The 16,632-nt window shown below is 44.3% G+C and overlaps 1 protein-coding gene across 5 annotated transcripts in view; it reads right to left on the bottom strand.

The window, feature by feature from the left end:
• ATP8A1 (ATPase phospholipid transporting 8A1) overlaps positions 1 to 16,632 on the bottom strand; it is a 376,828-nt gene that overhangs the window by 261,807 nt on the left and 98,389 nt on the right. For all 5 annotated transcript variants that reach the window (XM_077477552.1, XM_077477551.1, XM_077477556.1 and 2 more), the window contains exon 4: positions 12,735 to 12,834. In XM_077477552.1, the coding sequence (XP_077333678.1) occupies positions 12,735 to 12,834 (100 nt within the window). The remainder of the gene's footprint in view (positions 1 to 12,734; positions 12,835 to 16,632) is intronic.

Raw genomic sequence — 16,632 nt, 5'->3', positions numbered from 1 at the left:
ACCAGCACTTTTATTGCGTGCGGACCCAGTCGGGGACTCATCCTCACTGTCTGATCAGTCCTGGTCAAAGTCATCTGAAACAACAGAGCAGGGATCACCAGCCTCAGTGGGGCCCAAGTCTGCGTCAGAGCTCTCCCCGGAGGACGGGGGGGGGGGCGGGGGGGGGGGGGAGCACTTTTTACCACCCTTGCTCCCAAGCACCACCTCCATCTTGGCAACGAACATGTCAAGGACCCCGCTGACAAGCGTTCAGAGACACTGTACTGTCTGCAGGTGAACCGGTTGCAATTGCCTTGATTTCGGGGGAAGAAACACCAGTTTCTGAAGCCATGCTGACTCTACCCTGTCTGCCACCCGTTGGGGATTTAGGACAGTGATGGTCCCACCTTCCCAACTGCTGCAGGCTGATGGGCCCCCACCGCTGGACTCACCACCCTGTCCGAGTTCTGCGCTGTCCAGCTAGGTGTGCCTGTGTCAGCTCCCAGGTGCTTGTGAAAGAAAACCTGTGCTGAGCCTCAGGGAACAGCTCTGAGGTATAAAACCATGTTTAGGCTACAACAAAATGGCCGCCGAGCGTCCAGTACAAAATCACAGGGAAAATGGCCACCGCACTACAGAAAAATGGTTACTGACCATGCTTCTCCCTGGTCACACCAAAAATGGCCGCCAAACACTGTATGCAGAGAGGGACAGTGAAAAACAGGCAGAGGAAATGGCGGCAAACAGCGCTACAGTGATCAGGGGAGACAGACCTCCAGACAACAGACATCCAGGGCAGAGCCACTCAGCGCACCCCCCCCACAAAGTGAGAGGCCCCCCCCAGGAGGCCCCTGTCCATGTGGCGCACACACACCGCTCAGCAGTCCATGCAGCATCCCCCGGGGGGGGGGGGGGGGGAAGACAGGGAAAGATGAGAGGGAGGAGAGGGACCCCCGAATTGACCTCCCAGGGGATACCCAGCTGCTCAGCCCCACCGAGGCAGGGGGAGCTGTAATTACCAGTACTGACTACCCGGGGAACATTGCATCTCAGACCCACTCTCTGATGAGTGCGAGGTGGTTGCTGGCCCGACACACTGTGATGCAAATATCAGTAGCCCGGCCATGTGTGTGCCCCAGGGCATTATGCTCACCGGCCACCCCTGGAGCCTGGGGGGCATGTCGTGGCCGACCCAGCGCGGAGCTCTGGTCTGCACATGCTCACTGGCCAGGCTGGGGAGACTACAAGGATAAGGGTATTCAGCCTGTCACCCAGCCAGATGTTGATAGCAGATCACAGGATCTTAATCTTACGCAAAAGGCAAACTTCTGCAGAAAAAAAAAAATCCACAGACCGATGGGCCCACAGGGTTCCTAGGTCCTTCTCCTTCACTAGGCAGAAAAAAACCTGAGGCTGCAGGAAACAGGCTGAAGGGTTGTTACTGAAGGGACCGCCCCTTGGGCAGAACTAGAAAGTTATGTTTTTTTGTAATGGTCAAGAATAAAAGGAGCTGTGTCAGTCAGTGAACGCAAGAGAAAAAAAGTTTTACCTTTATGGCCTTGTTCACACCAGAGTGCGTGCTAAAACACATATACACTGGTGTGCATTGTATAAGGGAAGTGGTGTTTGATATTGTTACAAATCCCACGGTTTACTTCCTTTTTTAAAGAACTACTTAACTGTATCTAAGCACCAACAAACAAAAAAAACAACCTATTTAATTATTATTCAACACAAACTCACACATCTCCATGCTTGATTTAGTTGAGAAAAAACACCCCCTAGCATTCCTAGCCATGACCATCTTGAGTAAGGGCAGGTGATTCATGTAGCATTCATGCCCTGAAATCCATCTGCCCTTTGCTCAGGCATGCAGACAGGAGCATGTGCTTAGCTGAGAAAGACCCTCCCCGCCTCCAAGTAAAAGAAATAAAAAAACTCATGAAGACCCCAGAGATGTATGACATTTTGCCCTGGACAAGAAGCCAGAAATTAAAAAAAATAATAATTATTAATCTACCTTCCTGTATTTACTAATGCTAGCAGCATATGGATTAAAAATGGGTAATGGAGAGTAAAGTTCTGCTTTAACAAAATGCCACTTATTTCAAGGAAGTGAATCCGAGGATAGATTTGGGAACTGTCACTGTCAACCTGTTTCTAAAAGTAAAGGCTGCAGGGATGTCCACCTAGTGAGGTTACACATTATCAGTGTTATATGTAACCCAGATTCAGGTAATTTGAGTGCAATTTTCAGCTACGCTTAAATTAGAAGTCACTTTTTGTTTTGGAATTTGCATTGCTGTATTTGCGCACCACCCCCCCTCCCCCACAAACCACATAGTTCATCTGTAGTTTACAAAAAAGCATTGAAGGCAGAGGTGATGATTTGATATATATCGTTAATTTTTACAGGAAGTGACAAGGACACTGCATTTCCGGGATGATGAACAGGTATTTTCTGCACTTGCTGAAAATTTTATTTTCCTGAAATATGAAAACTGGGGGACAGGTAAGGGGAAATTGCTTACATTTTTGTTCTTGAGTTTAGACATTAGCATGCAATTGTTTATTTCATGCATCTGCTATCTCCCTTTACGTCTCTCAATATAGAAAAAGGGAATATCTAACAGAGCTCAGGGGGGGGGGGTTGGGGTTCTGGGGGGGTGGCAGGGGAAAGAGACAAGGGTTCTGCCCTACTCTATCCAAAACGAGACAAAAAGTGAATGGAAGGCAGATTGTATCCTTTTGTTAAGGAAGTCCTGAAGTGAGAATGTGCTCCAGGGAAACAAAAGGATCAGAAATTAAGCCAATGTGTGTGAACATACACTCACCAGCCACTTTAACTAGGTACACCTTGCTAGTACCAGTTTGGACCCCTTTTGCCTTCAGAACTGACTTAATTCTTCATGGCACAGATTCAACAAAGGTGTTAGAAACAGATTTTGGTCAATATTCACATGATATCATCACACAGATTTGTGGGCTGCGCATCCATGATGCGACTTTCCTGTTCCATCACATCACAAAGGTGCTCGATTGGATGAGATCTGGTGAGTGTGGAGGCCATTGGAGTACACTGACCTCATCGTTATGTTCAAGAAACCAGTGGTGAGAGGATTTGAACTTTGTGACATGGTGCGTTATCCTGCTAGAAGTAGCCATCAGAAGATGGGTACAAAGGGATGGACATGGTGAGCAACAATACTCAGGCAGAGGCGATTAAGTTCGCATTGTGCGCTATACAAGTATTTCATTCATTCATTCAGGTAGGCTGTGGCATTTAAATGAATATCCCCCACACCACCACCACCAGCCTTAACTGTTGATACAAGGCAGGATGGATCCATGCTTTCACGTTTATGCCAAATTCTGACCCTACCATCTGACTGTTGCAGCTGAAATCGAAACTCTTCAGACCGGGCAATCTTCTATTGTCCAATCTTGGTAACCTTGTGCGGATTGTAGCCGCAGTTTCCTGTTCTTAGCTGACAGGAGTGGCATCTGGTGTGGTCTTCTGCTCCTGCTTCAAGATTTGATGTGTTGTGCGTTCAGAGAGGGTATTCTGCATACCTTGGTTGGAACGAGCGTTTGAGTTACTGTTGCCTATTATTTCGAATCAGTCTGCCCATTTTCCTCTGACACCAACAAGGCATTTTCCTCCACACAACTTCCACGCACTGGATATTTTCTCTTTTTCGGGCCACTGTCTGTAAACCCTAGAGATGGTTGTGCATAATCCCAGTAGATCAACAGTTTTTGAAATACTCAGACCAGCCCATCTGAGTTGCTGCCATACAATTGGCTGATTAGCAATTAGTGTTACCAAGCAATTGAACAGGTGTACCTAATAAAGTGGCCATCTATTTAAAATTCCATCTCATCAGCATGCTTAGTGAAATATTTACATGTTTACCAGTATCAAGCAGCATTAAAACATTGCTACGGATTGCAAATACCTAAAAATACTAATATACCACAATTTCAAGAATTTAAATGAGTAACCTGCAGTGGAGAGTGAAGAGTGCTGAAATGACAAGAATCCTGATGTAAGCAGAAAAGGGAAATTCAGCAACTGGACAGCTCACAGTGCAGAGCCGATTGTTCCTCAGCCCCTGGTAGTAATGCGGTCTGGCAGACTCCTACTGCATGGAGCAATCGCTAGCAGCCTGCCTTTACCCACAAGGACTCCATATGTGCATACCTTCCCAGAGAACACTACCTAAAAGGTAAAATGTTCTGCTGCAAAACAAAAATTGTGCTTTTGTGTTGAAGAAACAAATCCAAAATAGCCCAGTCCAGCAGGACATGTGACCTCCCATGGCTGGCCAATCAAAGTGCCTAAACACTAACTTTTTATCCTTGGAAAAAAAGTTTAGGCTTCCAAACATTAGACGACCAGAGTGTTTATGTTTAGAGAAGAAGCTAGTCCACGTGATGGTTACGGCCCTTGGCCCACATATTGCTGTATCTTCTTTGCCAGCTAACCCTTACACTGCCAGATAATATTCCAATCAGCTGTGTATCCCAACACATGGCAACTGCTTATAAAAGACAACAGGGCAGATTCTAAGTCAAGCCAACCACACCAGACAGCATGACAGACCATGTACATCCATGTGTATGGCCAGTAGAGATGGGCAAACTGTTTTGGTCGAGCATCATTTTCAAACAGCGCCCGTTCACCGAACACCCAAACTTGCAGGGAACTCGGCGGGATGTTTGTCAAGTGCCCCACAATGCACTGTGTGTTATAGAGTGCATTCTAGGGCCCTGATTGGCTGAAGTAATGCACCTGAAGACTTTAACCAATAAGGGCACAGAGCATAGTGAATAGCTGGTTGTTAAGTAGCGGGCCCGAGAAGTCGGTCATTGCTTCCTTAACAGACGAGTCATCAGCTGTCAGAGGGCTTCCCTGCCGACAGCTGAATCAAAAGAAAAAAAAAAATACAACAGGCACTTTGGGTCTGGTATGGATTTTGAGAACACCATGCCAGATTAAAAAAAAAATAAATAAATAAAAAAGTCAAACATGTATGGACAGTGTACTGAGCAATATGTGTGCTGCATTGTATTTTCTGATATCTAATAACCAACTAATCAATTATGAAAACAGTTGACAACTCCGTTTTCATAATCGATTAGTTGTTGTTTCAGCCGTAAAACGCCATGCAATAATATATCAGAGAACTACAAGAACTTTCCAGAAACCAGTCCACTCACTTTGTTAATTAGTGAATACCAAAGTTTGCAATAGGTCCCGCTTCCAGCACATTCCTGAGCTGCATCACATTCTTTACCAAAGTCAAGTCAATGGAAGGGTTTTAAAAGGCACCACAACACATTCCAATGAGTACCAGTAAATACTGTTTTTTTTTTTTTCCTGGAGCGCATACCACAGTAAACAAAAACAAAAAACCGCATAAAATGGCAAACACTGAATCCCACCCAAAACAAAGCAGTGCTCATTTACAGCCCCCTAACCCCAATCCAACACTCTATTCTTTTAGCCCCCCCCCCCCCTTCATTTTCTATGTAGCACTCTAGACTCTGCTAATAGGGAAGAGAAAATCTGTGCTCCCCCAAGGCCCACCACCATTCTCTGATCCCAGGAGCCCCTGCTCTGTACATCTCTCAATCATTCCCCAACAAGATTCCATTAATGTCTCTACCACGTCTGCTGTCCTCCCCCACCCACCTCATGACCTTGTATTGACCCAAATACTACCCCATCTGCAGCTCCTTGCCTCCCCAAGAAGGGACTTTGAAACTCTATGCAAATGCCTTCAAACACGTCTAACACCACCATTCAATCACCCTCAATCAATTTTTTGGAGATCAAAACAAAAAAGTAAGCAGTTAAACCTTTGTTGTAAACCGCAGTTGAAATTTTTGGCCAAGGTTGTAGCATAAAACCCAGGTTCATACTACTGCAATTTCATATGCGACTTGAGTTGCACAGAACCAAGACAATGGAAATCACATGCAGCACAGCACCAATTTTGGAAAAAAATGTCCTCAAAATTATGGCCCCATAAACTTCAATGAAAATGCACCAAAAAAACAACCACATGTATTTGATGTGCTTCTGATGCAATTTCAGTATTTTTTCCACTGTCAGAGCAGCTAAGCAGATAAGACATTGGCCAAAACCAAAACGCAGAGGCTTGAAAAAAAATTGCATAAAAAATTAAAGCAGCAACCAAGTTCCTGGGAATGTTTGACCATTCTTCCAGAAGCACATTTGTGAGGTGAGGCATTGATGTTGGACGAGAAGGCCTGGCTTGTAGTTTTTCTAAGTCATTTCAAAGGTATTCTACCGGGTTGAGGTCAGGATTCTGTGCAGGCCAATCAAGTTCCTCCACCCCAAACTCGCTCATCCATGTCTATGTGCACTGGTCCAAATATCATTTTATGGAGGGGGGGTTATGGCGTGGGGTTGTTTTTCAGTGGTTGGTCTTGGCCCCTTAGTTCAAGTGAAGGAAACTCTTAAGGCGTCGGCATACCAAGACATTTTGGACAATTTGTGCTCCCAACTTTGTGGGAACAGTTTGGACATGACTGCGCACCTGTGCAGAAGACAAGGGCCAACTCAATTCTGAACCCTACAGACCAAGACTGGGATGCCATTAAAGTTCATGTGCGTGTAAAGGCAGGTATCCCAATACTTTTGGATATATACACATATATACACACACACACACACACACACACAGACAGACACAGTGTATATAAACTTGAAGTTACCAAAATGCATGTAAAAATTTTCAACATTAAAAAGTTTGAGTGTGGATCCATTTGTTAACCACTTGCTTACTGGGCACTTAAACCCCCCTCCTGCCCAGACCAATTTTCAGCTTTCAGCGCTGATGCACTTTGAATGGCAATTACGCAGGCATACAACACTGTACCCAAATTAAATTTTTATCATTTTTTTCCCACAAATAGAGCTTTCTTTTGGTGGTATTTAATTACAGCTGGGACTTTTATTTTTTGCTAAACAAACAAAAAAAGATGCAAAATAAAAAATCATGTTTAATAGTTTGTTATAAAATTTTGCAAACAGGTAATTTTTCTCCTTCATTGAAATGCGCTGATGAGGCGGCGCTGGTGAGCACTGATAGGCACAGTTAAGGCGGCACTAATAGGTACAGATAAGGTGGCACCGATAGGCACAAATAAGGCAGTACTGATGGGCAAAGATGGGCACAGATAAGGTGGTGTGGATGGGTGGCGCGGATGGGCACTGATATGTGGCACTGAGGTGCAGCACTGTGTGTGCGCACAAGGCAGATTGTGGGCACTGATGGGTGGTACTGTGGGCACTGATGGGTGGCACTTTTTGCCATATTTCAGGTGGCACTGGCAGGGGGCAGGTGGGCACTGATGAGCTGTCCCCAGCTCGCCGGTGATCGGCTTTTTTTTTTCTCCTCGTGCTGTCAGCGCGAGGAGGAAAAATAGCCGATTGCCGGCTCTGTTGTGATCACATGATCAGCTGTCATTGGCTGACAGCTGATCACGTGGTAAGGGGTCGGGATCGACCCCTTGCACCGATCTGTGATCAGGCGAGTCTCAGACTCGCTGATCACAGAGCGGGCCGCGCGCGCCCCTCAGGGGGCACGCAGGCCGTTCGTGCATGGGACGACGTCAATAGACATCGTCCCGGCAAAGCAGGTCCATGCTGTAGCCATCATTCGGCTATAGCGCGGATCTCAAGAAGTTAAAGAAAGACTATGAACGGAGGATGTCCTAAAGATGTAAAATAGGTTAATGGAGAAGCCTGTGCCTAGTATAAGAACTCTATTCTTGAGGGACAAGACCTGCGGTGTGTGTGTGTAGCATGCCATGGCAAAAGATGGGCGCAGCCAAACGCATAGCAGTGGGGGGGGGGCTTAAGGGATGTGGTTAAACAAAACCCATTCCCCCGATCCCAGCCCCATCCATCCATCCATCCAATCCCAGCCCAGCTCCATCCATTCCCCCAATCCCAGCCCGGCTCCATCCATCCATCCATTCCCAGCCCAGCTCCATCCATCAATTCCATCCTGGCTCCATATATCCCCTGATCCAATCCCAACTCCATCTATCCATCTCCAAATCCCACCCTGGCTCCATTCATCTGCCAATCCCATCCCATCCCATCCTTCTCCCTGATCCCAACCCAGCACCATCCATCCCCTGGATCCCATCCCAGCGCCATCCTTTCCCAGGATCCCATTTCGGCTCCATCCTTCCCCCTCACTCTCTGCAAGTCTCAAGTACACAGAAATCATCACAGCCCTCAGATCAGCCGCATTCTGGTAGATTGGTGTATTGCTCCCCGCCTCCTCCTGTGTCCCTGAAAACACAGGAGGAGGAGGGGTGGATTCAGTGCACTCCGCTCTGCATTGTCTGTGTCAAAGGCAGCTGGGGAGAGATGCTGGCTGCCATGCAAAGTGTAGCCAGGGACGTGCGTGAACCAAGAATCCCTGCACGCACAGCGGGCGTTTTGGGACTCAGCCCTTATTCTCCAGTACGCCCGTGACATGGCTTAATTTCTGGGACGGCCCCTGTGAATCAGGGACGGTTGGGAGGTATGCTAATACAGCCTCTCTATATTCAAATCAATCTACAGATATCATAAACGTTAAAGTGTTACTAAACCGACAATAGTAAAATCAGTCTGTATTAGAGCTACACGATTCTGGGCAAAATGAGAATCACAATTTTTTTTTTGCTTAGAATAAAAAGATCACAATTCTCATGACGTAAAACCTTTCACATTATACAGGAAGAAAAAAAAAATGGCTAACTTTACTGGTTAGTTTTTATTTGCATTTGAAAGACAGCTGCACAAATACAGTGTGACAAAAAATATTGCAACAACCACCATTGTATTCTCTAATATAAAAAAAAAAAAAAAATGTATATATATATATATATATATATATATATATATATATATATATATATATATATATATATATATATATATAATGTTTGGGGGTTCTAAGTAATTTTCTATCAAATGATTTTAACTTGAAACCAACAAATGTCAGAAAAAGGTTTAGTGTTTAAGTGGTTAAACTTTTTTCACACACACAGTCTATTCCATTGACAAATTGTTACAATGTTTATACTTAAGTTCAGCTGATAAAAAATGTTTTGATTCTTGGCAGACTGTCCAGTTTTTCTCTTCCTTTCTTTTGATGGCTGTGGCTTCAGAAGAGCAGAGAGAATCCTTTGCATACAAAGAATTGTGAAACACTTTAGTCAAGATCGGATAACGATTCTTGACGATTAATTGTGCAGCTCTAGTATGCTGCATGCTCGTCATACTCACTGTGGAACCTAAGGGGTTATCCTCATGTGTAAAAAAGCCAGTTTGATCCCATCTTCTCTGACCCTCCTCTCCTTCCACGGACTCCTAATAATTTCCTGATAATACAGAGTCTCAGGCTGCACAAGCCCAGTTTGGTGTGTATCGCTAGAGAAGGTTTTTTTTTTTTTTCTTCTTGGGAAGATGCATCTGATCAGCACAGGGCCAATCAGTACTGTCCAGACAGAGGGTCAGGGGTCTCATGGGTCAGTCAGAAAACTCCTCCTACAAGCTTAACCCTCTTCTGGACAGCCCCACATACATTTACTGCAGCGGGGCGCCTCATAAGTACCTGTATGTGATTTCGCTCTTCCTAGTCTAGGGTGCACACCACCAGTGACCAGCTACCGCTGTGATTGGACCTGCTGTCTGACGATCGTCGTTCTGAGACAGGAGAAGACAGATCTTTCATTTCTTCTGGTCTCTGTCTTTACAGTACAAGCAAGCAGCCCTGCACCTTGAACCCCCCACCCCCCCCCCCCCCCCCCCAAGTTAGAAAGCACTAACCTTTGATTGTCCCTGATATCAACCCCTTCCCTGCCAGTGTCATTAGTACAGTTACAGTACACATATTTAGCACTGATCTCTATATTGGTGTCACCAGTCTCCAAGAAAAAAAAAGTGTCAAAAGTGTCACTCGTTGTCCGATTTGTCCACCGCAATGTCGATGTCATGCTACATGTCGCTGATCACTGGAATTACTAGTACAAAAAATGAAAAAATTCCACAAAAATATCCCATAGTTTGTAGATGCTATAACTTTTCTGTAAACCAAAATATGCTTATTGGGATTTTTTTTTTAACAGCAAAAATACATATTGGCCTAAATTGAAGAAGAAATTAGATTTTTTACTGGATTTTTTTTATAGCAGAAAGTAAAAAAAAAGTTTTTTTTGTAAATTTTTTATTTTTTTTAAACAAAAAGAGTTACAAAACGACAGAAGAGATCAAATACCACCAAAAGATAGCTCTATTTGTAGGAAAGAAAGGAAATACTTTTTATTTGTGTACAGCGTCGAATAAACGTGCAATTGTCAGTTAAGATAATGCAGTGCTGTACCACAAAAAAAAATGGCCTTAAGTGGTTAACCAGCGCACGGTCGGACACTGATAGAAGAAGTCACAAGACTGGTATATAATGCTGATGAGAAAAGGGTATTTAGCCATTTATATTTACTAAAATAATTGCATTTCCCTGTTTTGGGAGAGACCAGCTATAGTAAAATGTAGGGTCTTGGGTTTAGTAACACTTAAAAAAAAAGGTAGAAAAATGTAGGTGGTAATATTTTTAGACAGAATATGGAACTCGCTTCTGGTCCAAGAGACAACAAGCCTGTCCATGAGTAATGCTCAGATGTGCTTAGAGCAGAAGTGTCTTTCAGTGTTATCGATTTCAACAAGCTGCTGGCTGTTAACACCACCTGTGTCTCCCGAGTGTCGATATACACCCATTTTTAATGTAAGGGCAAACTTGCCGGTGTACATGAGTCTTGCCAATATCTGCTGTGTGTTTTAGGCTGGGTTCGCATAGCAGGAGAATGTGGCTGGCTCTCTATGGATCCAGTTCATATATCTCTGCAGCAGATCTGGTGCATTTTGCACAAAAAACATGTGCTTTTGTTTGTTTTCGTTTCAGGTCTGAATTCAGCCCAAAATTCGGGCTGAAATCTGACCTGAAACGGTGAAGCAGCACGCACCGGACCCCCCGCTGTGCGACGGAACGCAGCCTAAATTAGAGGTCCGACACACTGCAATGACCTGCTTTGCAAATAAAATTTTAAAAAAAGCTGGAATTTTGGGGTCTCTTTATAAAGATGCATTTCTCCATGATTATAGCTATGCAGGTCAATGGTGACATTAAAAGAACAAAGCGTTTAACTTCTGGCTTATAATACATAAGCTATATAAGCAAATGGCCACTTAGGAAAACTGATGACTGACCAAACTGTCTTCACCATCAATGATAAAGTCAAGTAAAATCAGTATAGGCTTCAGAAAAGGACCTAGGGAGTCCTAGTAGATGACAGGCTCAGCGATGGCATGCAATGCCAGGCTGCTGCAAGCAAGGCCAACAGAACATTGGCATGCATTAAAAATGGGATTAATTCCAGAGATAAAACAATAATTTTACCACTTTACAAGACTCTGGTCCGGCCGCACCTGTAGTGTGCTGTCTAGTTCTGGGCCCCAGTCCACAGGAGGGATGTGCTGGAACTGCAGAGAGTCCAGAGAAGAGGAACAAAGCTAATAAAGCGACTAGAGGATCTCAGCTATAGGGAAAGACTGCAAGCATTGAACTTATTCTCTCTGGAGGAGAGACGATTGAGAGGGGATATGATTTCAATGTACAAATGCCGCACTGGTGACCCCACAATAGGGAGAAAACTTTTCCATGCAAGGGAATTTAATAAGACACACAGCCAGTCACTAAAATTAGAAGAGAAGCAGTTTAACCTCAAACTGTTTAGAGGGTTATTTACTATAAGACCGGTGAGGATGTAGAATTCTCTTCCACAAGCAGTGGTTTCAGTAGGGAGCATCAATTAAAAAAAAAAAACTATTGGATGGGCACCTAAACAACCACAACATACAGGGATATACAATGTAATACTGACATATAATCACACACATAGGTTGGACTTGATGGACTTGTGTCTTTTTCAACCTCACCTACTATGCAACTATGAAAGGGGCTCCAAAAATCATTAACATAGCAACCCTGCAAACCGAAAAGGCGCCTGCTCTGAGCTGTAGGACACGAGGACAGCAAGGTTTTCCAATATCCGACAATTCTAGCAGAACTAATCTCTTAAAACTCAGTAAATATCCAGGACAGGCTTCACTCAGCTCCTCCTCTGGCCACTGAAAGCCGTCAGATCTTCAGCACAAGCTCATAATAAGGTGCTACACTCGTATAGTGTATTCTACATTATTAAAGGGTATACATTTTTGCACAAGGCATTTTTGCACAAGGCATTTTGCACGCTTTTTAGTTTACAGACTAGTCCTGTGCATTGGTAAAATGCGCAAAATGCTTTTCTTTGCCATTTGTTCAAATCAATACATACCTGCTGTACAATTCAACTGACACCAAATACACATGCAGACGTAGAGTATTCTTGATTTTACGCATGCACCATAGTAACATTACATAACCACCAGCCAGTGTATCAAGTCCTTTATGAACCTCAAATGGCAATATAAACCTCCAGATTAGAACAAGGTAGATCCACCACTTACCGTAAGTAAAGACTACTTTTTTTCTGATTCTGTTCTGATATATTGCAATTATAAAACTTTTTCCCCATACACATTTCGTCATCTCTTTGCAACATATGTTTCCTAAATAAACAGCCAGGAAAGTACAGTGCATTACGTTTAGCATTATGGAGCTCACCTGAAGCAAGGCAATGAACAGGAAAAACGAGTTGGCCGCTCTTCTGAACTGAGAGTACAGGAATCTTGGCAGGAAGGTGAGGGCATTGTATTTTGCAGTGCTGGAAATTATAAAAAAAAAAAAAGAAAACCGAATTTTAGTCTCCATACTTTTTTTCAGCAATAAACTTCAGACTTCCCACAGATATTGTTAACCCAGTAATAAGGCAGCATTCATTCAAAAAAGATCCTTAAAGTGTGAGTAACCCCCCCCCCCCCCCCCATCGTTTTCAGCCATCTTTGCCTCTGTTTAATCTACGACTGCCATGGTGCTGCACATGTGATCAGTTATGAAACCAGCTGGTTTGATGGTGTGGTTGAGAGCACAACCAATGGGAACATTCCACTTCTGGCACGTGCCAGAAATTAAACTGTTTTAAGGATGGGTACGCAGTGACGTCACCATGCTGTTTGTCTGAGGAGGACAGGCTCCGCTCGTATATGCCGGCCGGCAGTATTGTTTACATGCAGTTTTACGAAATTGTAAGTGCAACTTTTGAATAAATCTACTTGGTATTTTCCAATATAATACACTATGGTAGCCATTTTTTTCTCTTTGAGCAATATGTGAAAGCATACGGATTTCCGAACGGACCTAGCGTAAATTGTTTCCTGGTGTGGACATCTGCAAACATAAAGGCCCTAGGCTAGGTTTAGCCAATTGCCTTTAATGCTAGCCCTCTGGTAAGCATAACTTACATTTATGGTGATCGGGCACTGTTTGGAGTTTATGCATGCACATTGTGGTTTCAGCAATTAGCGATTTCAATAATCCTTTTTCCTGCGATTATTTGAACAATGTGGCTTTTTTTGGGACTTGAAATGAAACTATGGACTTTAGTGTAATATTTGGATAAGCGCAGTTTGTTTTTATTTTAAGGATGCGTTTACTTCTGCTTTAAAGTGGTTGTAAACCTCAGACATGACTTATGAACGAAGACTATCCCTCTATAGTGCGTGCTTGTTTCAATTAGGAGAACCAAGTGTCATTTCTGTTTGCTGCTTTGTTCCTTTTTCTGACACCAAAAGAAAAAAAGGTGAGGGGGGACCTCCAGCAGATAGACAGCCTCAGCTCTGTTCCTGTGTGCAGGGAGGCGTGTCCCTTCCCTCCAATCAGCTCTCCTCACTGAGCTCTGCAGAGTGTAATGTTTTCTGACAGCTTAGACAAGCTTTATAAGTTCTGCACTTTGAAGGGATGTAGAGAAGACTGCAGATAAATAGGTTGTAGGCAGGGACGGTGCTACCACTAGGCAAACTAGGCAGCCGCCTAGGGCGCCCTGCTGCCTAGGGGCGCCCGGTCACTTGTGTTCCTACTCTCTTCTCTCTAGAACAAGCAACTAAGTCTCAGCATCAGCATGCAGCCGCCGCTGTTTGCACATAGTGTCAGAGGCATGGTGGCAACGGAGGACGGTGTATGTGTCCCGGCTCCTGAATTAATGGAAGCAAGCAAACGTTCATTGATGGGCACTAGTAGGCTACATTGATGGGCCACTGGTAAGCCTGCATTTGATTAAAAATGCGGGGTATACGTGGGCAGGACAAAGGGGGTGGAGTCAGGGGTGGAGACAAGGGGGTACGGCAAAATGAGGTTTTCGCCTAGGGTGTCAAAGATCCTTGCACCAGCCCCGGTTGTAGGAGGATTTCTTTCATGTCTGTGTATAACCTGAGGCCAGTTACTTCACTGGGTATATGTGAGAGTTAACAACCACTTTAAGATGCAAAAAATATGAACTACATAGCCTAGTTTTTTTCTGGCTCTATGATCTAATGAATTACTGAAACTGTTCAAAGAGTGGGCTTGGTCATGCAGCTACCAAGTATTATTATAAAGGGTTAACTGGGGGTGATCAAGGCGTTAAACCTTTATTAGTGACTATATGGCGGGTAGCCTAAACTTATCTGGGACAACCGCTAAATGCCCTAATGCTGTTTAGAGTTACAAGTGACACTAATACGGTGATCAGAAAGGAGATCTGTACACTATACTGGGGGATAATCAAAGGGGTTAAAACCTTTATTATGGAATCTATGGGGGTACCCTAAACCTACCTGGACCTACCACTTCCACCAACTGCCCTAACGTTGTTTAGTGTCCCAAGTGACACCAGTACAGTGATCAGTGAAATATCTGAAAACTGCACTTGGTGGCACTGACAGGGAGTGAAAGAGTTAAGGAGGGGGGGGGGGGGTGATCAGGGGGTGAAAGGTGTGCCTAGTGTAGTCAGAGATGTCATCTCCTTTCACACTGGAACCAAAAAGGGCTCCACGAGGGGAGATGGCATCACTTCCTCTGCCAGTGTTTACATTACACAGACAGAGGAGGCATTTTATTCACCAAAACCGATTAGCAGATCCAGGCCAAAAATAATTGATCGGTTCTGTAACATATCCCATAGCCACGGGGGCGCGCTCCCCTTAACCGTGCACAACGTACAGCTTTGGCTATTCGTGCAGCCGAGCCAACCAGTATAACTGCGGCGGCTGGTCGGCAACTGGTTAAACAAAAATTGTATGACCTGGTATTGTACGAGAAAAATGCGTTTGTCCTTTCAGAAAAATTCGGACAAAAGTTGTATACCAACGATCAGATTATAGCACAAACCTTGCGAAAGCAGCATTTTCTGTACGATTTTCTGATTATGGAAGGATCTTTTGATTTATTTCGGGCAGGAACGGACTGACAACTCATGGGGTCCCCGGGCAATAGGAGATTAGGGGCCCCCGGGCAATAGGAGATTATGGGGCCACACAGTATACACACATACATTATACACACACAAACACACAATATACACACAGTATACACATACAGAATACACATACACACACTGAAAAGGTACTGGAGAGGCGGGGCAGCTATAATCTTGGGATTTTTAAAAAAACACAGATTTTTACATACTGTCCCTGGTTTTATTGAGGCTGGCAACCCTGATGGGGTCCTTTAGTGGCATGGGACCATCAGGCAGTGCCCAAATGGTCAGTCTGCCCCTGAATTCGGGTCTTCTATTTAAACCCGTCTGGATGAGAACACATAGTGGGCCAGTAGGTTAACAATGCTATAAACTCAGGGGTCGGCAAACCCTGGCACACGTGCCAGACTTGGCACGTGGCTGCTCTTGGGGTGGCACATCAGAGAAATCCTGGGAGACCCTACACGTAAAAGATGGTCCAATTCAGCAGCTGTATAAATGAAAAGAAGGGCGGCCCACCTCTCCTCCTGCCAGCATCGACACTATCCATCTGTGCAGTGAGGTAGTCGGATGCCCTGGGGACAGACAGCGCAATGGTAATTACTCTTTTTTTTCCCTGTATTGCAGCAGAGGTCTGTTATTAGCCTGCAAAGGCCAGGCTTTTGTTTTCAGAGTGTACACCTATTGTCTTTGAGAATTCCTCTACCTAAGTAGCCACACGACTGGCTCAAGCTTAAGGGGAGATCATGTTGGCTGTGGATTGGGTTTTTAACAGGTTGCGTAGGCATATTACAGGCTTTGTAGGTACTACTAAAAGTAGTACTTACAAAGCCAGATATAAAGCAGTACTTATTTATGACTGGCTTTGAAAGAAAAATGCATTTTATATCTGGCTTTGTAAGAAATACATTATATCTGTCTTTGTGAGAAATGCTTTAGAATTGACTTTGTGTGTACTGCAAAGCCAGTAATAAAGCATTTCTCACAAAGCCAGATATAATAAAAAATAAAAAAAAAGAAGGAGTACCGCATCTCTCCTCTCCCTTTCTGACAGCTGCAGCGGGTGGGACAGAAGATTCCTCGCTGACATCAATCGAGAGGGGAGGAGGAGAGAGGCGGAGGGTCACATGAGCGGCGATCTAAAAACTGGTAAAGAACGGCTTATTTTTA

Source organism: Lithobates pipiens, unplaced genomic scaffold (genome assembly GCF_037356315.1).
Source record: "Lithobates pipiens isolate NorthernLeopardFrog02 unplaced genomic scaffold, aLitPip1_a1.2 Scaffold_13, whole genome shotgun sequence".
NCBI lineage: Eukaryota > Metazoa > Chordata > Amphibia > Anura > Ranidae > Lithobates > Lithobates pipiens.
Note: the sequence above shows the minus strand (reverse complement) of the source record. Positions and strands in the feature narration are given on the sequence as shown.